Source organism: Anser brachyrhynchus (genome assembly GCF_964034855.1).
Source record: "Anser brachyrhynchus genome assembly, chromosome: 1".
In the NCBI taxonomy this organism is placed as follows: Eukaryota; Metazoa; Chordata; class Aves; order Anseriformes; family Anatidae; genus Anser; species Anser brachyrhynchus.
In genome coordinates this window covers 208,992,762-209,016,402 of record NC_137694.1, presented here as the reverse complement: position 1 = coordinate 209,016,402, position 23,641 = coordinate 208,992,762, and the positions used below count along the sequence as shown (strand labels likewise).

The following is a 23,641-nucleotide window of genomic DNA, read 5'->3' as shown; positions in this document are numbered from 1 at the left end:
GCCTGGTAACCCCAGCTTAATTCAGAGGAGGCTCCCAGGAGCACCCAAACCACTGCCAACTAACTCCTCAGGGAAGGTGGGAGCCCTTTAGCTGTAGATAATGGCGATATCCTCGTGTTATTTCTCCTCCTTCTCCCAGGAGCAGGAAAAAGAGGCGAGGAACCGAGCCGCCTACATTTCCGCCTTGCCGAAATCCCCGCTGTGGTGGAGGGACTTTGACAGGGACAAGGACGATGACAGCTCCTCGGGGGGATGCAGCCCTGCGGCGGGCGGAGGTGGATCCGGCTCCTTTCACGGACTTGTCTTCTAGCAGCTGGGTTAAACCGGAACATCAAACATCCACGGGGCCAACCCAAAGCCAGAGGCTCCTCTTCCTCGCCCTGCTGACAGCGAGCATCTCAAGAGGAGGATTTGGGGAACGTCACGATGGAAATGGACTCAGGCTGGTTTGGAGGCTGCGTTGTTGGCACCTGGAGGGTCGTCCTGCTTCCTATGCACTCGGTCTTAAACGCCTTAAACTAACCCTTGCAGCTCAGCGCCTGCAGACAGCTCGGAGAAGTGCCCTTGTGCTTCAGCGCGGTCGTGTCTTGCCTGCTGCCACCAGCCTGGGGAGGACACGGGGTGGGGATGGGGTTGGGGAAGGACCCAGCGACGGTCTGGGGATGAAGGCTGCTCGTGCACATCCCACCTGCAGCCCTTCACGCAGCACTGAGTTTTGGGGGACCTCTTTACAGTTGTTTTTTTTTAATGTGGTTGTGAAAGATCACCTGAACAAACCTCTAGAGGTGGAAAAAGGCTGAAAAAAGGCCCCAAAGAGGCCTCGCAGCCAACATTGCGATGCTTCTATGCCGGGGGGGGGAGCCTGCAAGCTTCCCTGGGGGCAGTAAGCATCTGCAGGTTCACCAGAAGGGTTTGGTGCAGCACTGCAAAGCACCCAAAAGATGCTGAGGAGCACAAACTCCTCTGGCCAAGAGAGACTGACCGTGGTGTGTGGTTGTTTTTTGGGGCTCTGTCAAGCCCCTCTTGCATTACTGGTGACCTCTGGATGCTGTTAGCGTACACGGCAGCCCAAGGCACGCAGCTGCTTGTCCAGATGTGTCTTTAGGCTCGGTGAACCTGGCATTTCATGGCTTGAAAACTGGGCTTTCCTTTGGGACGTCTTGAACCGAAAGACAGAGACCCCTGCAACCACTAGCTATTTCTTCAAAGTCCTGATTTACAAGGAGAGCCACCCAACCAAATACGCTATATGCACCCAGCATAAATACCTAGTATGTAAACCAATGCTTTATATGAATCAATAATGGGACAGGGACTGATTTTGGTGGCAGGAGCCAGCCCAAGCCCTGGGCAGTGCATCTATAGGATTGTGGCTCCCTCCCCGGCTGCTCCCCACCCATCGTCCCAACCTGCTCCTTACTTGCGCCTGTAGTAGATTTCCTCTAGCTCCAGTGGCAGACTTGTGCCTTAGGTCCTGGGTGCGGGGCCTAATCCTGACGGGGGGTTTTGGGGGAAGCATTTTTTTTTTTTTGCTGTGGAGGACAAGACAAAGCACAGACATTGCTACGGGTGATGCAAGCAGAAAGTCTGCTAGAGAGGACATTTTCTGGCACGGGATCGAATCTCTGGCATATACTATCATATATATTCTTTTATTGTCTTTCCTACATATAAATAAAGGAAATGAATTAATTCAACAGAGAAACTTCGTGTCTTACAGCAGTACTCATGGGGTGGATGGGGTCAAAAAGATGATGGGAGAGGAGCATTCCAAAACCTTCCTCTTGCTGCCATGCCTGCTCCCTGCTCTGTGTTGGAGTGTCACCTGGAGGCATTTCCTGAGCTCTGGGCCAACTGCTGGATGGTACTTTAGCAGGAGAGAGTCTCTGCCTTGATGAGACCCTAATTTAAATAATGAACGCAACGCGGGAAGCTGGAGAGGTTGTTCCATAGCTATGCTCTTCCCTGAATGTATCTTTATTTTTTTTTTTTTTACCCTACAATTTGCTGAGATGAGCAGGGGCAAAGAGCACACAGTGCTCAGCATGGATGGCAGCCTGGGCCATCAATTATTAATACCATGATTACTATTAATATGTTACATTATTATAATACCATATATTATTATAAGTACACTATAGTGTACTTATACACTTATGTAGTGTATTTATAGTAGAATACTATATATATGCTACACTATGACTATTAACAATGCACTACTGACAGTAGTACAGCCTGTTGCCATGTATGCTATACCAGTTATAGTATCTACTATGCTACTATTAGTGTTATTAATAGCAGGAATATTTGTATATATCATATTGATATTGTATGGGCTGTAGTTTCGCATCCACCTCTGCCCAGTAAAAGCCTCCAGCCTGGTTCTCAGCTCCACGTTTGGGATCTCAGATGTGCCGGAGATGTGCTGTGATGCTGCTCTTGTCTACAAAAGGGGGTTTTGGGGGGCAGTGCTGTAGGGAGGTGGCTTACGTTTTACTCTGGGCAAGAAAGATTTGTTCTTCTGCTTAGGTTTTGTGGGGGATTTGGTGCCCTGAGCTGGGTCTGTGCTGCTGACGGGTGAGGAAGGTAGTGATTGCCGTTGCCTTGCATGTACCCAAGTGTGTCCCAAGAACAGATATAGACATAGTATTAAATTCACTTTATCAGCCCCAAAACATCTGGTTTGGTTTCTGTCATCAACAAGAGCCCTAGGTGCATCCTTGAGGCCATTGCTGCAGAGAGGGGACACCTGAAGCTGTAGGAGAAACTTGGTGACGTGACCTGAAGAACGCTCTGAAAGCTTCCAAGTGCTGCTTAATTCAACTTGACCCAACCATTAATTCCCCCTTCCTCCCTCCCGGCTCCGAATCCATGCAGGGAGTCAGCAGTGAGAGATCCATTTTTGTTTTCATTCTTTTATTTTCCCGTTGCTTTTCCGCTGCATATACAGTACTTAAAAATGAGATCACCTTCACATCAGGCATGTACCATGTTTATTAACAGGAAAAAAAGTATTACCTAGGTTTCACTCAAGACCGATTTACAGGATAAATAATTGTTTCAAATTACTTAAAAAAAACAAACCAAACAACAAAACCCCAAAGAATAAATTAATAACTTAAGTGATTAGCTGTCCACAGTGATTTGAAAACTTAATAACCATTCAAACAGTGACACCACAAGAAGACACGTACTGTACAGTTTGCCACAGATTACTCTTGTCCTTCCTTCTACAAATGGAAAAAAAAAATAATAATACTCCTCTTTAAGAACAGTCATAGGCTTCGAAACACACAAAATATCCCTGCGAATCGGCTGCCGATGCGACGGCTTCGAAGCCGGGGCTCCGACCCTTCCTCGCAGCAAGTTAAGAAAGGGATGGTGAAAACTACCCTAATTTGGCTGGGTCCCTTCCCACACAACGATGCCCAAAGTCAATGGGGTCTTCGCCAAGGGCTGCGTTGAGCAGGACGTGGCTACGCTAAAGGTTTGGTCCTAACCCTATGGGATTCGTCAGGGGGCTCTGCAGGGTCCTGCTCCCTTCCCTCTCCACGATGCTCCACGTGTCCAAAGGGCTCTCAGATAAAACGTGGTATTTTCAGGGACAACGTGGCAATGTAGTTGTCAGCTACTTAAACCTCACTGTGAGGTGGGGAAATGAGCACTAAAAATCTTCATTTTACAGGCTGGAGAGAAAGCAGGATACAGAGAGTTCAGGTACACTCCCTTGCCCCGTCTGAAGTGTGGTGTCACCCAAAGGACAACACTAAAAATGATGCTTTATTTATTTATTTATTTACTTATTATTATGGTTTTGGGGATAACCTCTCCCACGTAGGTTGTGGGCTGGTTGGGTGACACCTTGCTACACATCAGCTCTTCTCAGAGCAAGCACTGAGGCAGGAACCTGGTTAATAGCACATCTCTCGGAGCTGCGAAATGAAGGAGATTAAAATCACAACTACAAGGATGAGACACAAAGGACAAGCAGATGGGGGGATGGACTGCTTCAGGCCATGGAGAAATCATGGCACCAAGGCTCTCACCAAGTGCCCGGTGGTGACGGGTCCCTGTGGTGCCAGGAGCAGGGCCACCCCGAGCAGGGGGCCCAGCCCCACATCCAGGCGGCTGCTGGAGATCCCCAAGGAGGAGCCCCCAGCCCCTCTCTGGGCAGCCTGTGCCAGGGCTCAGTTTATTTAAACGTTTTTCCTACCAAAGCTCACGGGGTGGTTTAGCCAGCTAGCACCACACCGCCACTCACTCGCTCTCCCCCTGCAGTGGGAAGGGGGAAGAGAACTGAAAGGGCAGAAGTTAGAAACTTGTGGGGTGAGATAAAGACAGTTTAATAAGTTGGAAAAAAAAAAGGAAAAAAAAAGAAAACCAAGAAAAGCAAGCGATGCACAACGCATTTGCTCACCACCAGCTGACCAAGGCCCGGCCAGTCCCTGAGCAATGGCAGCCCTGGCAAATTTCCCCACGAGTTTTATCGCTGAGCATGGTGCTGTATGGCATGGGCCATCCCTTTGGCTCAGCCTGGGTCAGCTCCAGGCTGTGTCCCAGCTCCTGGTGCACCCCCAGGTACCTCGCCGGTGGGGCAGCACCGGGAGCTGAAAGGCCTTGGCTCTGTGCGAGCACTGCTCAGCAACAGCTACAATACTGGTGTGTTATCAACACTGTTCTCATCACAAACCCGGAACATAGCACCATAAAAAGCTACTACAAAGAAAATTAACGCGATCCCAGCCCATGAGCCATGCTCAATGGGTGGCCAAAAGGAACCGAATCCTCCTGGTACACTCCCGGGAGTGGGACCCTGGGGTGTCAGGGCTCAGGTGGGGCTCCGGAGAGCCCTGGGTCAATGTCTATCCTAATAAATTTACAGGTTCAGGCTGTACCCCAGTGGCTCAGACTGCGTGTCCATGTCCTGGATGACTTGGCCTGGTCCAGCCAGCCCTCTGCCGGGTGCAAGGGGTGGCCCCAGTGGGGATTAGGCCTCCTCATCGGGGTGTATGACATCAGGTGTTGAGCTGTGCCTTGTCACTTCACGGCCAGAGAAGATTTTAGGACACTACAGGTATCCAGGCACTGCCTTTTGCCTCTTCCCTCACACGGAGGAGGCCCCACTCAGCCTCAGCAGCAGGGTCTCAGGGGAATTCAAGGGGAAAGGATGTTTCTAGTCCCACTCCCTGCCCTAAGCAGGGTCAGCAGTAGGGGATGATCTGCTTGCTCAGGCCTTGATCCAGTCAGGTCTTAAATACCTCCAAGGACAGAGAGAGCAGAGCCTCACAGGACACCCTGTGAAGCCACAGCACCGCTTCCCAATGACCAGCCCAAGAGAGCCCCAAAACAATGTGTTCCCCATCATGGCCGGGTCTCCACCACCTCTCTGGTAGGGTTTCTCCTGCACACTGGGCAGGATGAACCCCTCAAGGGGTGAAGTGCTCTGGGTAAGTCCTGAGAGCAGTGGGTGCTGCCCTCCCACCAGCACGAGGCCCTCACTGAGCAAAACCCTTCCCTCCACAAACCCGCTCTGCAGATCTGCCTTGAGACATGCCAAAGGAGGTTTGGAAGACCAAGACTCAATTCTCACTGGCAAACATGCCTGCCTTCTCTCCTCCCAACCCACATACAACCCTCATCGGTGCCTGGGTGGCTCCAAACCCACCCCAGTTACCTTCCAGCCAACCCAAGCCATGGCCACCTTTAGGTGCCAGCCCCATCCGCCAGTCTGCCCCAGCACAATCTGCACACACACGTATTTTCTTTCTCCTATTCGAGACTAAACCTCATCCCTGTATCCTTTTGGAGCCAGCAATTTATTTCCCCCTGAACACTTGAATGCCAATTCAGAGCAATCAGTTCCAAGGCAACTCACGCGTTTCACGAGTCGCTGCGAGCAGCAGGTGCAGACTCACAACAAGGGATACGTATTTTTGCAAGTTTCTGCCTCTAAACCCACCAACCTAGCAGTTCTAAAGCTTGGGGAGAGCTTTCTGACATGGCCCTGATGCTTCCTAAAATGAACTACTGAGGTCGTAGTGCTCGTCCCGCAGTCGACCCTTCTCCATGAGCACACACACACAAAAGCACAGCCCTTCTCTTAAATGGGACTGTAAGGCTGAAGCACAGGATCTGACTTAAGGATTCGAGCCAGGTCTTTTGCTTGCAATTAAAATTAATCATTAGCAATGCTCTCGGCTTCCTAAAATACCTATTCCTAACAAAAGAGCCAGTCATACTTGAGCATCCAAGTATAAAGTGGATGTGATAAACTCAATGCCTTCAGGACAAAGTTCTTGGCAGGCCGTGTAATTAAACCAGCTGCTTTTCAATACAGTTTAAGACTAAATACTGCACAAACATTAATCATTGGGGACTGCTCTAATCAGCTCGGCAACTGGCTGGAATGACTATTTCCACTGCAGCCATCGATTTCTTTCAGGAGGGGCTGATACAGTCACGTCTGCATGGCAAGGCAGGGGTGGAGTCGGCGAGTTGCTGCTTGGTATGGAGGGCCGTTTGCTTGATGCTCAGCAGGGGAAAACAAACAAACAAACAAAAAAAACCCGAGGAATATATTTGTTTCTGGGAAATTGGAAACACAAAACCCACCCGTTTTGGCTTTCAAGCCACTGCGCTCTCAGAAATGAGGGTTGCTGCTGCCTCCCACTCGCCTCCCTGCTTTCAGGGTGCTTTCGGGACCCTTGTCTTCTTGACCCCTGATCTTCTTCTGTGTACAGCAGGTTAGAGGATGAAATAGGAAAAGCAAGTTCCTGCTTGATTTGCGTTTGCTTTTCAGCAGGGACGGTGCAGAGCTCGCTCCCAGCCAGGCCAACACCCAGCAGGTCCCTGGGTTTGGCTTTTCCCTCACGGGATGCCAAGACCACAGGATCCGTCCACGTCCTCTTGATGAGCTCACCGTGCTTCACGGGAATCTTTGCAGTGACTTCAGTGGGCTCTGGACCAGGACAATGTTCCATCTCCCCTGAGATATGGTGATGAAAGGGGCTACAGAAAGCCAAAGCCCTGCTCTCTGCTCTTCATTTCATTATCTCACCGTGCAAGCCCTCAATGAGAGGCAAAGGCCTTTGCAGGCTGTAACACTCCCCGGCCTTCATAGAGCATCTGGCTGTGCTAAATCTTCCCCTTTGGGTCTTTTTTTTCCCCCCTGTATGATGATTATTTTTACCAAAAGCATTAGGATATTTGCTCCATTATTCCTGTAAAAGGCCAACGCTGCAATGTCTTACGGGGGTCATCAGAGCTTTTTCCATTAGTATCCTCCCCTTTCACGGCAAAAGAGAAGAAAACCAAAACTGGGGATGGAAATTGGAGACTTATTTTACAAGGCAGCACCCAGTCCTTAAGGGACCAGATCCCATACCTGTGTGGGCCATCTCTGGCCCCTTCCAAACTCAGGCCAAGATTAAGCAAACGTGCTAACACTTGAGCATCAAGAATCAACACAAACGTTTGTTTTTCCTGGTGGTGGTGGTGGGAGGCAGAGCCCCTGGTGTGGGGCAGGGTTCAGCTTGAAGGAAGGGCTCAAGCTCTTTAACAAACATCGCTACCTGATCTAAAGTCTCCTTTGTTTAGCTCCCAGCTCGCAGTTGGCCTGTGTCAGCGCTCGCTGTTTGGCAGCCAGGCCGCTCCACGGCGATCATTAGGCCTTCCTGTTTTCGTGAGATCCCGAATTCTTATCTCTGCAGCGAGCTGCCTCTTCCTTCTTCTTCCTTCTCCACTCCAGCTGCTCGTGGAGCAATCCCAAAGCCTGGATGTGTCAAGGATGCAGGCGGGGGCCACAGCAGATTCCCATCCACAATCGTCAAAAAGTCTTATTTGTGTTGAATAAACATCACTGAAGATGGGGAAAAATACTAAGTCCAGCCCTTTGTGCCCAGGAGGAACTGACTTTTACGCTACATTAAAGCTAACACCCATTGAGACACCCTGTCCTCTTCTCACCAACCTCTTCCCAAAGCCCAAGGCCTCACCACCGACCAACATTTCAGTTACTCCACTCCTTTTGTCTCTGAGACACATCTCGCCAGACCCTCTTCACCCCAATCCAACCTCTAAGGTACAGCACCTTCCTTCTCCTGGTCCCCACAACAGCTTCCTGCTCCCTCCTTCCCACTCGTCCTCGTGCTGGGCCGGACACCCAGGGTCTCCAGAGCCTCTCTACGCTCCTCGTACTCAGCCACAGAGCTTCTCACGATGGCCAGGGATGTAGGACCCTTCTTCTATGGACTTCTTTTAGTGCCACAAAAGGCAGATTTGGGTACTTAGGGCCAGATTCACGGTCAATTGACTTCAGATAGGCTTAAATTCTGCCATCCAAAGCCTCTCTCTCCAAACCACTGGCTTTGAGAGATGCAGGAGAGAATCAACAGCAGAAGACACCCCAACTAACCTGGCTGTTTCATGCATGCATGCATGTGTGAGCACATGCTGGCATATATACGTGTACGGTGGGGCAAGTTCTGGGCTCAACGGGGCAGTCTGGTTAACAGCCACAACCAGAAAACACAGGGGCTGTCCCACCAGGGGAACAACTGTCAGAGGATTTGAACACATCATTATTTACAAGAGATGGGATGATGAAAGTAAAGTCAGACAGGAACGGTCCTTACTCAGTTTTGGGATTTGGGAGGAGGCAGAGAAGAGGGTGACCATGAGGAGATGGGGAACTGGAGCTGGGGAATGAGGTCCTGTGAGAGATGCTGTCAGACGTGTATGGCATGGTTTGGGGGTATGGTATGGAAGAAGACGGGGAGAGATGATGTTAGCATGTACAAGGTGGCTTTAATAGCTGTAAGCAACAGACGTGTAGGGTGAAACCTGGTATTGCTACGTTGAAGTTCCTGGATGGCGCATCCAGCAGCTAAAGCACAAACCTAGCCACCAAACATGGTTGCTCTTTATCATTGGCAAACAGTATCCGCCAAGTCTTCCCCTGAAATTAAGTTTCTTTTTGTCTTAAAAGAAAAAAGTCATGAAGACCCCCTCCCCTCGGCAGACAACAGTCTCAGGAATCCAGCCCAAGTGGAGCTGGGAGCCCCGGCCTGGGAAAACCATGGGGATATTTGCCTGCTGAGCTGCCCGCCCCGGGTGCTACTGCTTGGTGCTCTTGGTGGGCTCCGAGGACTGCCGCACGTCAGTCCACTCCTGCATGGTGCTCTGCAGCGCCTGCGTCTTCTCCTTGTCCACTTGCACGTAGTCAACCTTCTCATCCGAGGCGACCGACGAGGTGGAGGGCTGCGGGGAGGAGAAACACGGCCACCCGTGGCCACCCGTCAGCTCCAGAGGCCACCAGATCCTTCCTGGCCTTCCTCTGTAATCCATAGCTCACCACCCTCCTTCTAACCTCCTGAATGTTTGGCTGGAATTGTGTTACCTACCTGCTGATATTGCAAATTCAGCATTGCACCATTTTCTTGTAAAGAACTCAAGAATAATTATAGATGCACAAAAAAATCCCAGCTCCACCCCTCTTACTCTACACCCTCATGGCTCTAGATTATTTTAATCCCCTAAACAACAGGGGAGACCTGTTGGGTTAAAAGAAGACGGCTTTTTCTATAGTTTCTTGGGCTCTGGAAGCTCTTTTGCCTCTACGGGTATTTCAGCTGCTGCAGCTGGAGCTAGGTGATGGTTTGGATGGTCCCAAACCCGTGTGGTTTATTATTTAAATTGGTACTAGCTGCAGAAATACTGCTGGGCAGAAAGAAGCCATCAAGGGACAACTTTTAAATAATACAAAGAGCTAAGCAGTGGGATGCTTTCCCTAGAAATGAGGTGGTGTTTGAGAAAGCTGAGGCCAATGCAGAGGTGGCTCCCACAAAGGTTCTCCTGAGGCTCTCCCTTGCTCTATTTTCCTGTGATTCACTTTAAGCCTGTTTGTCCCATGGTTGAACCTAGAGAAAAGTCACCAACGTCTGGGTCTTTGGAAGCTTCCCTTTCCACATTTCCACTTGACATTCGGTAGAAGTATCCAAATGTCAGCAGGAGACAGATACCCAGCACTTTCTGCGTGAGCTCCTGAAGGCATCTCACGTGGATGATGTCTGGTTTTGGAGGGCCTGTTGCTCTGAAGGAGCAAAAAGTTCTGCTGCTGCTTCCTGGGAGACCTCCTGACAGCTTCTGACTATGGCACCAAATCTACAAGCTCTAGCAGAATTTCTGGCCTCATCAGTATCCCCGAACCCCTCAACACCCATACTTCTGGTGACACCTCCAGCAAAGCTGCAGATCCAACAGAGACCGAACCTGACCTAGAATAAATACAACAGCAGATCTGCAGGAAAAACATCATGCTTCTGAGGTTACTAACCCTGCCCTGCACAAAAACCCTTAAAAAATGACTTGCTCTTGATCAGAAGTTTAGAAAATCTCCAGTACCTTTCTGTGTGGCCCTGGTGAGCTCGGCTGGAAGTCCAGGGCCAGATAATCCACACTCCCAGAACTCTTTTTAGGCGCTGGGCTGTTGGTGCCACTAGGAACAGGAGAAGCAGAAATGGGGTTTTGCTAATGCAGGGAAGAGACAGGAGAGATAATGAGCATTAACATGGGAAGAAGGAAAAAAAAAAAAAAAGGAAATAACACAAATCTGTCAAAGAAAAGCTTCAGTGGCACTTTCAAAAGAGGTCCCAGCCTGGAGATGCTCTCACCTTTCTCGCAGGGACCAGGGTGTGCAGCACTGCTGCGTTGTGTGTTGGACTAATAAATATAAACGCATACTTGTGATTTAATGTATCACAGCATTTCTGCTGCCTTTGTGCTCATTTTATTCACATGCCTGACATCGGACGTAAGCGCCAGCATTTCCTGGGAGCCACACCTCCGTGAGGCCAGGCCGGTGCTGGGATCTTTGCTAATCACAGCCACGCTACAGATCTGCTTGGCCCCCTCTGTTACACAGCCTTCAAAATATGCTTCAAGTCAGCAGCTTTGCAAAGAGAGACAAAATCCCCTCCCTGCGAGCAGGGCCACTCCCTGCTGCTGCTCCGATAGCCCCTGCCGTCCACACAAACATGATGTCAGCAGCTGGTAGGAGGATTAAAAAAAAATGAAAAAAATCAACTTAAATTAGGAAAATTTATCCTGACAGCCCATGGGCATATTTATCCCCTCTTAATTCATTGCAAAGAGGGTAATATATGTTTCTGCTCACATATCGAGTTAAAACCCCAACAGGATGTACAATTTTAGGAACAAAAGCCACTGTTTTGAGCATAGCTGGACAAAGGGATGCACACTACATCCCTCCTGGTGCTACCAGAATCCCTGGTGCTCCCATGTCACGAGTAAGGAATGTGTTTGCAGCACTGGGGGATGTATACATCCCGTCAGGACCATATCTCTTAGCTTCTCACCATCTTAGCCCTAAATCTTAGCCCTTACCATCGCCACGTAGTTCTCCTCGCTGTCTCCTGAGTCAGTGCTGGTGATGCTCTGGGAGGAGACAGGGCGACAGTACTGCAGCGAGCCGGCGTTGAAGGTCTGGCTGTAAGGACAAAGGGCAAGGATTTAGGGACGGCTGCAGGGGCTCGTCATCCGTGGATGGGAAGGGATGGGAGAGGGCAGCACCTGATGCCCCAAACATCACCACACTCATGGTGGGTGATGGCATTGAGGTTGACCTTCCCATGGGTCAACAAATCACTCAGTTGGTCTCTTTGTTTTGTTTTTTTTTTCTTTCTAGGACTTTAATAACACCTTGCTTGCTCTAAACCCGTAACTCTCCTGCTATCAGCTACATAAATCTGGCCCCATAAACACTTTTATCTCACAGGAAGTATTTCACTGAGGAGGACGCAGAGCCAGCCTCCGTGGAGGTCCACAGCAGGCTTCTCACCTCCGGCCCCGCCGCAGCTTGAGGCTTTGCTTACCGTGCAGGGCCCTATCTGGATTTTTTTTTTGCTGGAAACCAAAATCTCCGAGGCGTCGCCTTGTTTTCAATTGGCCAGATCTAATTACGGAGAATAACCTAATGCAATCAGCGTCTGGCATTAAAGCCCATGTCTTAAAAAGCTATTTGTTGCCTTGCAGTAAAGGCAGGGTCATCTGATTAGCTGATAAGGGGAAAAAAACCCATTAGCTTCTCCGGGCTCGGACATCTTGTCAATCCAAGCCCGCTCGCTGTTCCCTGGTGCAGTGTTTTCAGCATGCAGCGCCCATGCCCTGCAGTCAGTCTCCACACAATCCAATTTATGAGAAGAGTCATAACAGCCAAGCCTGGCTTCTCCCTTTCATTGGACAACATCAGCCCGCGAATTAGCAGCAGGACTGGAACTGTGTGAATCCTGTTATTTTTGGCCGGCAGACTTCGCTGTGAAGTGCTTTGGTTTCGTTTTGCAGGCTTCCTCCAGGCTAGGCTTTGCTTTCAAGGCAATCCAAACACAACTCGGTCAAACCCTGTGTTTGTAGGCTGAAGCAGGGTTTTTGGGGATAAACTGGATGTGAAATCGGTACCGTGCCCCGAGTGTGGCTTGGTTTGGGGTCACTCAGCTGTGTCACGAGTTGCGGCGGACCACAGGTCCTGCGTCGGAGCCACAGCTTCGTGGGCGGTGTCAGATCCCAGAAATAGGAAACGTCTCCGAGGGATCTTAATTAGCTGCTCGGCCACATGCTGGGCTTTCATGTGAAAGCCTAACCTAAACCAATTTATCTTCCTGCCGCTGGCTGTGATGTGGGGAAGATGACTCTGGCTCTCACAACGCTTGATGGAGCTCGCAAGCTCCATCAAGGTCCTCTTCAACAGCGTCTGACCCCAAAGTCTGGCCATGATGTGTCCAATGAAATCCCCGAGTCCCAAACCACCATGGTGTGGCAGGATATTTTAAGAAAGAATCACTCCATAAATGCCCAGTTCTCATCCTCTTCCCAGGTAGCTCCTGCTGGGCCCTGATGGATGAGGACGTAGGGCAAGGAAGACTTTTAGCTCAACAGAGCTGCTCCTATGTTTGTATATTTTCAAGACATGACCCAGCTCTGCAGCTCCTGCTTCTAACATCAACAAAGGAAAAACAAAACAAAACAACAACAACAAAAAAACAGGGCGGAAGGGGTCACCCAGCTTTTAGGGAAATTTGTTATGCTTCATGCCATTACTCACCTTGGCCTGGACCAGGATTTAGTGACTGGCGATTTGAAGGGAAGCTCATCGATGACGGTGTTGTTCCTCAGGTCCAGTGGTGATGGCTTTGCTGTGGAAGGGAATTATTTATTCGGATCACAACAGGCATGAGAGGGGACAGTCTGCTACAAATTATTTGTTGCTTCCCATTTCTCCCGCTAGCCCTACAGCCCTCCTTGCTGATGACAAATACCCCCAGCCCAACCCCCTGCAATCATTTTCACTGGGACTGGGGAAAAAAGTGATTATTTTTTTTTTCTGACCCACAGCCCCAAATTTAGATGGATGGCCCCAAAAGGGGAACGTGCCTCATCAGGGAGCCCTGATGCTTTGCTGGATGGGGAAAAGCCCACAGCCAAGCAGAGCTGACCAAGGCTTTAGCAGCACTGAGCATCCTCTAGCCAGAGCACTTGCCCAGAGGGATTTGAAAAGGAAATTTGTAGGGTAACATGAAAGCTCTTCTCATCCTGGGTAGTTCATTAGGTGGAAGAGAAGAAAGCTGTGCTGCAGCCCCAGCCCTCATCTGGTGCACTGATCGGGTTAGATGCTGACATACTAATGATGGGATCACCACAGTCCTCCCGAAAGAGGAAGGGTACGGGGAAGAGGAAGATTTGAGGGGCTGACCGCGCTGCTGGTGGCGTAAGAAGACAGATGTAGTCCAAAATATCACAAGGATAGAAGGGTTCGTGGGAAGTTTTGCCCACAAACACCCATTCTTACCTTTCCGGTCGGGTTTGAGGTTGCGGTTGACTGGCGGGGGCTGGATTTCACTCAACCTCCTGTGGCACTGCGCCATGGCTCCTCCTTTGTGCAAGGGAAGTGTGGCCGAGGACAACCCCACCAGGTCGAAGTGATGCGGCCCTGGGCTCATGGGGATGTAGAGATTTTGGGCGTTGTCGTTGGCTTTCTCAGTGTGGATCAGGGGTGAGGAACCGGGGTTCATGGGGACGTAGTTGTCCTCGGAGTCGGCGCTGTGGGAGCGGGCCACCACGGCCTTGGCCTGCTGGGGGACAAGCAGGAGGACATTGAGAGCGTCAAGACACTGCTCAGCCCCAGCCTCCAATAAGAGGTCCAGAGGAGGGCCACTAAGATGATCAGAGGGCTGGAGCACCTCTCCTATGAAGAAAGGTTGAGGGGACTGGGCTTGTTTAGCTTAGAGAAGGCTCTGGGGAGACCTCATTGCAACCTTCCAGTACTTGAAAGGAGCATAAAACAGGAGGGGGAATGCCTGTTTATATGTGTTGATAGTGATAGGACAAGGGGGAATGGTTTTATACTAAGACAGGGGAGATTTAGGTTAGATATTAGAAGAAAGTTTTTCACTCAGAGGGTGGTGAGGCACTGGAACAGGTTGCCCAGAGAGGTTGTGGATGCCCCATCCCTGAAGGCATTCAACGCCAGGCTGGATGTGGCTCTGGGCAGCCTGCTCTAGTGGTTGACAACCCTGCCCAGAGCAGGGGGGTTGAAACTAGATGATCTTTAAGGTTCTTTTCAACCCAGGCCATTCTATGATTCTATGAATAAGCCCCCCTGCATCTCATCATCGTCACCAAACCAGCCTTAACATCTCAGCACAGATGGAAGGGCCAGTCTGTCCCCTGCTCGGCCATCAGTTGGCACCGAGAGGGTCTACATACCATGTTTTCAAGACCCTGAGTTCAGGGAAAGGTTTTAGTCACTCAGATGGGCGTCTCTTCTCATGATCAGAGTGATCTGCAGAAGCATGCTTACCCTGGAAAGTCAATTTTCTCTGGGCTTTGGCCATTGCACTAAAACGCAATATGAAAGGCCACTGTAAAGTCATTTCCACTTCAGGAAGTCTTAGAAAGTGCACAAGAGAGGCTGTTCTGGCAACATGTCAAAATGCAGCTCAATAGCTTTTAGGAAGAAGTCTCCTGGGCCTTTTTTTGGGGGGTTAAATCTCCAAGAAACTCTGTGGAAGCACCCAAAGCAAAGTTGTGCTGGGTTGGGTGTTTGTCCCTCCAGCTCTGTCCTGCAGGAAATCAGTGACACAACCCTTCTGGAGTTGGCTCTGCTGGACAGGACCCTGAGGTCCTGCCTGGAACCAACTCATCTCTGAACCTGTAAGGCCAACTCACCAGGTAGGAGTTGTACCCGTCGTGCATGGACTCCACCGACTGCACGGTGCTGCCGCCCCCGTGCTGGGGGTAGTCGTATGTCTCACAAGAAGAAGCTGCAACACAACCACAAAAGCACGTGTCCCAGAGCATCCACTAACAAACGGGGCCCCCACAAGCAAAATGTAGGTGCTGGGAAGGCAGTTTTTATTCCTACTGATCATGATGCTGGTAGGATGATGTGGCTTGAAGCCCATCACAGCTCCTCTGACACCCTACAATGCTCCCTCCCCGTTAATACCTCTCCAAAGCATCAGTGCGACTGCATGTACAGCCCGGACCTAACCTGGTTCTGTCAAAGTGCTGCAGAATGCCAGGGTGAAGACGTCAGATAAGGTAGATCATGGTGACAAAACTGGGTTAAGGGAGAGCTTCGTTACGGCCCGCTTGGCAGATAAAGGGCTGGCAACCTCCAGTCTGGGGAGGAGGGGGTGAAGACGGGGTGCTAAGCTTTTAGGTTGGTCTGTAGCTGAGCTCCAACCTGAATGTTGGTATTTAGGTAGGAGGAGATGGAAAAGTCATTGCAGGGAGTTGTGTGTATCATTTATATTGTTTTCTCTCCAACTGCCCCTTCTAAGTTAAATTAGAACTACCTCTTCTGCTTGGGAAAACAACAAGAATTGTATGAACTGGGTTAGATTAGGTGATGTGGGGAGAAATGGCTCTTTCCAAGAGCCCTCTGATCTCTGCAGGACTAGGAACAATGTTTGGAAAGGGCAAACTCATCCATGGTCAACGAGAAGTGTCTCTGCCTTACTGGGGATGTTGGGATTTGGAGATGTGCAAAATTACTTCCCAGTCTGGTGAGCAAAACGAAGAGTCAGCTCCAGGCTGAAGTGAGTTCTGACAGCCCTAGTTATGAACTGAACCAAAAGCAAGGTAAAAATGGCAAGCCCTGGTGAAGGACAGCATTGGAGGGCACGTTTGGGGTTTTATGTCGAGGCACAACACAGCCAAGAGCCAGCTGAGCCCCTTGGGTGTGCAGAGCCCTGGGGATGCCTCTCCATGCCATGAGCCCATTGCATAATAAAAGCAGGGCCAGATCCTTGGAAAGAGCTTCCTTGTGTTCAATCCCATGTTGACTTTTGCCGACATCTCCCCTGCCTCTGCCAAAACGCAGTTGGACCTCCCTGCCCAAGGCTGCTAGGTAGGACAAAGCCCCCCGCTGCTCCCAAGCCCCAAATTCACCTCGGTGCAGCCTGCTGTTCTCCACGGCTGGCAGCGTGTTTCTCCGGGGAATGGTGGCTGCCATGGGGGCCAGCCCTAAGCTTTCCCCAGGCTGGGGCCGCTGGGGTGGGCTGCCCCACCGTGGCTCTGTCTGCCCAGGTTTTGGGGGCCGTGGGGGCGGCACGGCAGGTGAGTCGCTGGCGGCCACGGCCAGAGCGTTGTGGTTCTTGTCCAGTGTAAATGTCCTGGGGATCTGGTAAACGGAGAGCGGGGTGGCAGGGACGTCGTAGGAGTCCGTGGAGAGCTCCCCGAACTCCTTGCACAGGGCGTTGTTGGGGGTCTTGTAGGTGTAGACGTCCTCGTTATCCGTTTCGGAGCTGGTGAGGCTCGACTTGGGGTGGGAGTAGGAGCCGAAAGCCCGCGGGAGGTCGTACGCGCTGTCCCTGAACTCCGAGTTGTGCCGGCTGGGTTTCGGCAGGCTGTAGAAGCCGTGGAGCTGCGCGCCCACCCCGTTCACGCAGTGCCCATTGCCCTGCGAGAGCTTCTGGACGGCTGTGTCGCTGCGCATGAAGAAGGAGGACCTTGTGGCCTGGGAAAAGCTGGCGCTCCTGGGGAGGAAGGGGAGAAAGGAGCTGAGATGGCGGGGAGAGATGCTCCCGGGGTGCACCGAGCTCTGCTCTCCGTCCTTGCCACCCTCCCAAGCCACACTGCCCAACCCCAACATGATGAGAACATCTCCGACTCCTCCCAATGTGCCCAACAGCCCGTTTTGTCCTGAGACACCTTCAAGATGCTCATATAAAGTCAACCTCTTACCAACGAAGCCCAAGCCACGGGTGGGAGGTGTGTGCAGGGCTACGGGCAGGAATGAGCCTCTTATTCAGGCAGAAATTGCTCCAAAGAGGACATTTTTGCATCAACAACCTGAGACAAGGCTGTGAAGAGATACCCCATCACCACCGTGCTGCCCATCTGCCATGTAGAAGGGAGGACTCGCACCTTCAGGACCGTGCAAATTCATTCGACATATGCTGAAAAAATTCTTCATGGGGATTTTTTCAGAGTAGCCAGGCCACACCGTGACCTTGCTCTCTTGCAGGGCCATAAAGCCTCTGCTTGGAAGGATGGAGAAAGCCTCTTATGGGAGAGCTGGAGGGAAAAGTGCTCTGACTGGGTCCCTTTGCTGTGCTCCTGCTGGGGGGAGCCCCTAAAAGCAGCTTTATAGGATCAAGGCATCCACAGGAACCCGTCACACTGCCTGAGGTGCACCTCCTATTTCGGGGCTGGGGCTGGGGGCTGTTTGTTACCAAAGCTGAGACAATTTCCTTCCGTCGGCGCTCAGAGCTGTAGGAAGCCAGCGATGGGCAGGGATGTGTTTTGTTTTTCTCTTCCTTTCATTGTGGCTCTATTTAATCGGTCACGCGGCTATGGGGACGCGTGGATAGCAGGATGGGGATGCTGGAGCCCCATCCTGGAGCCCCACATGGGGTGCTGCAAGCCCCATAGAGGCCAATTACACTCCCAGCAGCTTCCAGCTGGGAATTGGGGTTTGCAGCCCCGATTGCAAGCAGAGAGGAATAAATCTCAGGGCTGAATTCAGACTTACACTCGGTTCCTCGGTGGGGAGCCGGGCAGCATGGCCATTACCTCCCCGCCTGGCTAACAATATTTTGATTTGCATTGTGGTCATGCCCAGGGATGGAGGCTGAGTGCTCATTAGCTGCTGCTCCGCTGCCGAGCCCCTCTGAGCCCTCTGGCAAAGCGCGTTTCATCCTCAGCCTCCTGTTTCATCCTCCTGCTGCTGTCGCCTTCCTCCAGCGTGACTTTTTGCAGACCACGTTTCCCCCTGGCTTGGCTTTCTGCACCCAAACCCCCAGCGGATGAGATGGTTTTTGGGTCAAATTGGCCACTGTGACTTCTGCAACGAAGAGCAAATGCAGCCGCACCAGTCGGGAGTGGCCCTTGGGCTGGGTCAGGCTTTTTGGGGACCGTGCAGCCAAAAAAGAGCTCAACCAGCCCCATACGAACACCCCCCCATGTTGTGAGTCCTGCCACGGATCTATCACCGAGCTTGGAAAAAAAAAATCAGTGGTTACAGGGGGGTTTCCAGCTGCAGATCCCTGGGGAAGAATCAGCTCTATGGGAAAAACCAGGAGATGCTGGTTTACACCGCTCCGGCGGGGCTGATGCTGGGCAGGGCTGATGGCTCTGTTTCATGGAGCCAGCACGAGGTGGCGCTCAGAAATAGGGCTTATTTGGGAAAAAAATGCCATGCTGTGATAACGCCGATGAATCCCCGCCGCTTTTGGAGCTGGGTTTGCCTGTGAGACATTCAGCCCGTTCGGCAGAGGATCTGCAGTCCCTCACGGGTTAATAATTCAGCATCGCCCGCCAATTAGCTACTATTACCCCCATTTTATGGATGAGTAAAGTAAGCTGCGGAGCTGGCTGGGGAGGGATTCCCAGCAGTCCTGCAGCCTGGCCCCATGCACGGGGGTGATTATCTCGATCGGGCATCGATCAGGGTGATTATTTCTGGCCCAGTTGCAGAAGCTGCTGCTGGCCAGTTTCCCTCTGCCCACCAAAGCGTCAGAAACTTCTCCTTCCTCCTCCTCCTCCTCCTCCTCCTCCTCCTTCTCCTTCCTCCTCCTCCTGCTCCTGCTCTTCTTCTTCTTCCTCTTCCTCTTCATCCTCATCCCCACCACGCTCGGGCTCTCGGAGGGTGGCTTTTAGGTATCATCGCAGCTGGAGCATCAGAGGGCTTTTTTTAAACAATGCTCCATTAACGCCATCTGAAGTTAATTATCTGACCCTTTCTTTTTTGTTGTTGTTGTTGGTTGTTTTTTTTTTTTTGGTAGGGAGAGGCAGCTGCGGCAGGAAAGCCCAGCAGAGGCAGCAGGCCAGGCTCTGCGCTCACACCCCGCCAGCTGGGCTCCGGCCGCTTCTCCTCCATCCCTCCTCACTGCTCCCATCAGCCAAAAGTCCTCACGCCAAAAAACTCACGGAATGACACGGGTTGAGGTCGGAAGGGACCTCTGGAGGCCATCTGGTCCACCCCCTGCTCAAGCAGGGCCACCCAGAGCAAGGCGCCCGCCTCCAAGTTGGGTTGAGTTGGCCAACCCCAACCTTGGCTCCCCGTGTGTTTTGCTCCCTGCAATACCTCGCGTTTTCCGACTTTCTGCTCATGCACTGGTGGAGGAACAGGTAGTCCTGGGGGGCACTGGCGGACAGGGTGCTCTGGAGGTGGCCGGCGGGCGAGTCGAAGGTGAAGAGGGTGGGCTGGCTGGAGTGGGAAGGCGCCGAGGACTTGCGCTCGCGCAGCAGGTGGTGGTTGGCGCCGCTGAGCTCCGCCGGCGAGGACCGCGGCGCGTGGTTTATGGAGGCGATGCTCCTCAGGGTATCTGCAGGGAAAAAAGAAACACACCGGCGTAAGCGACCCCACAAATGGAGTTCTGGTGGGTTTCCTGCTCAAATGCTCCAGTGTTTGTGGAGGTCGATGTTGGGTTTTTTTTTATGTCTCTGAGGGATGCAGCAGCAGGATCCTCTACTTGGAGCAAAAGCAACCATAGGTGGTAGATCAATATTTTGTTAGATTTTGTTAAATTTCATCTTTTTAATCATGTTTTATCATATCCTTAACGGCTTGCAGGGATGTCTGGGGGATGCCAGGCCAGCAACAGTGGGTTGTTAAAACCTGGTTAAAAAGGAAAAGGAAGAAAAGAGCTTTTGTGCCACGGTTTCTGCTGCTGTTTTTCCTTAGAGACTTCCTGTGAGAGGCTTTAGAGATTTGATTCAAGTCATCTCCATCCTTCTGTGTAAGGACATCACTGCCATCCTTCTACAATCCGGTAAACTGAGGCACGGGGCAGGAATTTGGATGGACCCAGCGAGAGCAGAGTTGGAAAATATTTCCTTGTTCCCCAAATTCCCTATTCATTCTGTGACTTTGAAAGAATTTCTGACATTTTCTGCCAGTAAAAAAGGATGCAGACCCAACTCCCAGTGCCCTCTCGCCTTGATTACGGAGAAATACGTTTGAAAATATTAAATATGTTTCAATCGAGAATACCCCAGAGGTCAGGAATAGTTGCCCAGCTACTCCAGCCCCCTGGTAAACTCCCAGAATTTGAACCAGGAATGCTTTTTAAAGCCAAGCTGTAAACCCCATTAAACATGAAACCCTCCAAGTCCCCAGGCTGTGGAATATTTTGGGAAAGTTGATCCATCTCCGGCTGCAGGAGAGGCAGTGGTGTCCCTGCCATGCATGCACTCTTGGTGTGCAAAACACTCGTGTGGCACTGAGGTCACCCTTCCTATATGTCCGATTTACATTTATTTTGTGCCGATACAAAATGCAAAATAAAATAATCCCAAATCTGAAAAAAAGACCATCTTTCCCTGGATTAATCTATTATTTTTAGCAATCGGTGATCTAAGAACCGCTCCCAGGTTTTCCCTACCACGATCTCCAGCTGCTTCTCGAATTCAACTTCAGAAACCCATAAGGGAACCAACACAAGGATGAAGGGGATTTTCCAGGTTTCCAAACCCTTTTTTTCCATTCCTTCTCTCAAATCCCTGATCTTCTCCCTACGAAGAGGCCGTCGCGGCTCAGATGAGGAGCCACTGTGCACAGGGTGATTTTTCACTGACTCCTGACTTGTGTCAAGATATCAAATCGATCCGTCTGCTGCTCGCTCACCGCCGCTACATTTTCTTTCCAGCGATGCTGCAAACTTCACCCGACACAGAAAAAGTACATTAATAAAAGCCAAAGAGCGTGGCTCGGCTCTATTGTTCGGTTTGTGCTAAACACGAGGAGGATCGATACATAACATTGACATTAATGGTGGGGGATGAGAGCTTAAAACCTCAATTTCTGTCTTCTTTGCATGGGCATTAAAGATCCCTCGGTGCTTTTCATGGGCGTAAATGGCCATCTCAGTGTCCTTGGACAAAACATTGCCTTGACCCTTATTCTTATTAAATATTTATCCCGTAGCAGTGAAGACACATCCCTGTTGGAAAAGGAGCCCTGAGAGCTCCGGGAGTCCCAGGTCTTAGCCCTAAATCAAGTACTTAGAGATCCACAAGTATGGTGGAGCCCACAGACCTGTTGCTCTCCAAAATAGGGTGTCTGCACCCACAATGACTCTTGGGAACAGCCCCACGGTCCTGCTGCCTCCTGAATCACGGTCAAGAATTGCCCATGACATTGGGTTTTGGCCAAGACTCTTCTGAGGAAGGTGCCATGTCCCCAGCTAGGGACAACCAAGAGCAGTGCCAGGTTGGGGCCCTTCTTCCCTGAGCAGTCCTCTGCAGGCTCTGCTCTTCCCATGGCATGGGATAGCCTCAGCAAGCCAAAATATGCCCAGGAGTAGGAAAATGCACCGATTTCTTTGTGCCAACACATCCTAAGGGGAGAATTTGGCTTGCACAGAGCAGACAGTGCCTGGCATTCCCCTGGGGCACAGCAAACCTAAATCGCAACGCGTGGAGGAGCCCCAAGAATCCTGCACCGCCAAGGGAAATATTCCAAAATTAAGCTCAGTTTGGGGAAACCAGAGAGCACGGCAGCCACTGAAAGAAAAATTAATTACTTGGTGGTTATCTCCATCAGCCTGACAGTGTAAAACGAAGCGGGGGATGAAGAGGAGCAAGAAAGCAGAGCCCAGTGAAAGCACCTCTGCTTCCCCAGGGGAAGCCGCTCTATCGACAGCTGCATCGATTTTCAAAATGAATTCCCAGCCCGCTTCCCGCAGCGACCCGAAGCCCGAGAGCAGCAGCGGGAGTGAATCCATGGCTCACGTACTCCATTAGGGCTGGGAGATGAACTCCCTAATAGCAGGTGAGAGATGGATGGCCTCGCGGGCCCGGGAGGGGATTGCGCGGGCTGGGAAGATAAATCCTGCTGCTGCAGAAGGGGACTGCTGAGATTGCTTTTTTATATTTTATTTTTTATGTGTTTTTTTTTCTTCTTCTATTTTTTTTTTTTTACTAGAGAAGAAAGGGAATCTTGCATGCCTGGGTCACACACTGATGGTGGGTCCATGCTGGGCACTTGGCAAACATCCTTCGGGGGTCCCATCTGGATGCCTCTGGGCATTGTTCTCACCAACGATGCTCAGCTCACTCTGGGCAGAACCCCAAAAAATGATGTTTCCCCATCCATCACCACCATCTGCCTTTGCAGCCAAGGATAAGCCCACGGTCCTCGTTCATTTAACAGCGCGGATGAAACCTCCCAAATCCCTTGGCTTTACGTTGAGATCTTGAGTTTATGTAGAGGGAATGCATCGAATATAGCCAAGGAGGGATGAGGTCTTGTTCCAGCTCCTATGGCTGTTCCCAGAGGGGCAGAGTTAAGGTTATGGAGCGGGGCCATATGGGAAGTGTCATCTTAACCCCATGTTTCCTGGCCGGAGCTCCTCCGAGGTTGGGGAATTCGACTCTCACGGTCTGCAAGAGGTGGCGTTGGACGCCCACAACCTAAAACCCGATGTCGACAGCACGGCTTGCATGCAAAGATCTCGTTGGGCTCGTGCTGCAGATGCCGTCCTGATCCCTGAGATGAGAACCAGAAGCAACAACGCCCCGGTGCCGGGCGGGTTTCGGTCAGCTGGAGGCGTGGTGCTCTCTGGTCCGGGTTAAGATGTGCCTTTTCGGCCGTATGTCGCAGCAAGGGGAAAAGAAATCCTCATCAGGACTTCGTCCCCGAAAAGAAATATGCAGCTACAAGTACGGCCGGCAGCGGCCCTGACTAGGCTGGGAGCCAGGAATTTTTTATGAATGTTTTCGATCCCCCAAAGCGGTATTTCCCTCACTGCTGACAGCTCTGAAGTCCCTCGCTTCCAGCAGTCGGCTAGTGCTATGTGCACATCCCTTTACACAATGTTCCTGCGCTTATCTGAGTGCAATAATTACTCAGTCTCCTTTGGAAATTGTTCCTCAGAACAGCTTTTTTATTTTTATGTTTATTTTTTTCACTGTAGCAGCAACGTTAGCTTTCCCCCCTGAAGGCAGAGGCTGCAGCTACAACCCCCTGTAACCCACAGAGGTGGAAAGGTGGTGGTGATTTTCAGCCGGGGCTAAATTCCTGTGCTCCCATCAATGCTTGCAGCAAGGAACAAGGTTTCCTTTTTTTTTTTTGCCTGAAATTGGCTGTGATGCACACAACACTCTGGCCAGGCAGAAC

At 51.1% G+C, this 23,641-nt stretch overlaps 2 protein-coding genes across 7 annotated transcripts in view; one reads left to right on the top strand and one right to left on the bottom strand.

Moving 5' to 3' along the window:
• Nucleotides 1–6,567, top strand: part of USP35 (ubiquitin specific peptidase 35) — a 29,676-nt gene extending 23,109 nt beyond the window's left edge. For all 3 annotated transcript variants that reach the window (XM_080576319.1, XM_080576320.1, XM_080576318.1), the window contains one exon: nt 140–6,567. In XM_080576319.1, the coding sequence (XP_080432445.1) occupies nt 140–310 (171 nt within the window). In that variant the 3' untranslated portion in view covers nt 311–6,567. The remainder of the gene's footprint in view (nt 1–139) is intronic.
• Nucleotides 2,900–23,641, bottom strand: part of GAB2 (GRB2 associated binding protein 2) — a 97,375-nt gene continuing 76,633 nt past the window's right edge. For 2 of the 4 annotated variants that reach the window (XM_080576323.1, XM_080576321.1), the window contains exons 3-10: nt 19,607–19,847; nt 16,468–17,054; nt 15,241–15,335; nt 13,862–14,144; nt 13,118–13,208; nt 11,404–11,506; nt 10,402–10,527; nt 2,900–9,258 (exon numbers count right to left, since the gene is read on the bottom strand). In XM_080576323.1, the coding sequence (XP_080432449.1) occupies nt 9,115–9,258; nt 10,402–10,527; nt 11,404–11,506; nt 13,118–13,208; nt 13,862–14,144; nt 15,241–15,335; nt 16,468–17,054; nt 19,607–19,847 (1,670 nt within the window). In that variant the 3' untranslated portion in view covers nt 2,900–9,114. The remainder of the gene's footprint in view (nt 9,259–10,401; nt 10,528–11,403; nt 11,507–13,117; nt 13,209–13,861; nt 14,145–15,240; nt 15,336–16,467; nt 17,055–19,606; nt 19,848–23,641) is intronic. The other 2 variants (XM_080576322.1, XR_013944999.1) reach the window with 2 other exon arrangements.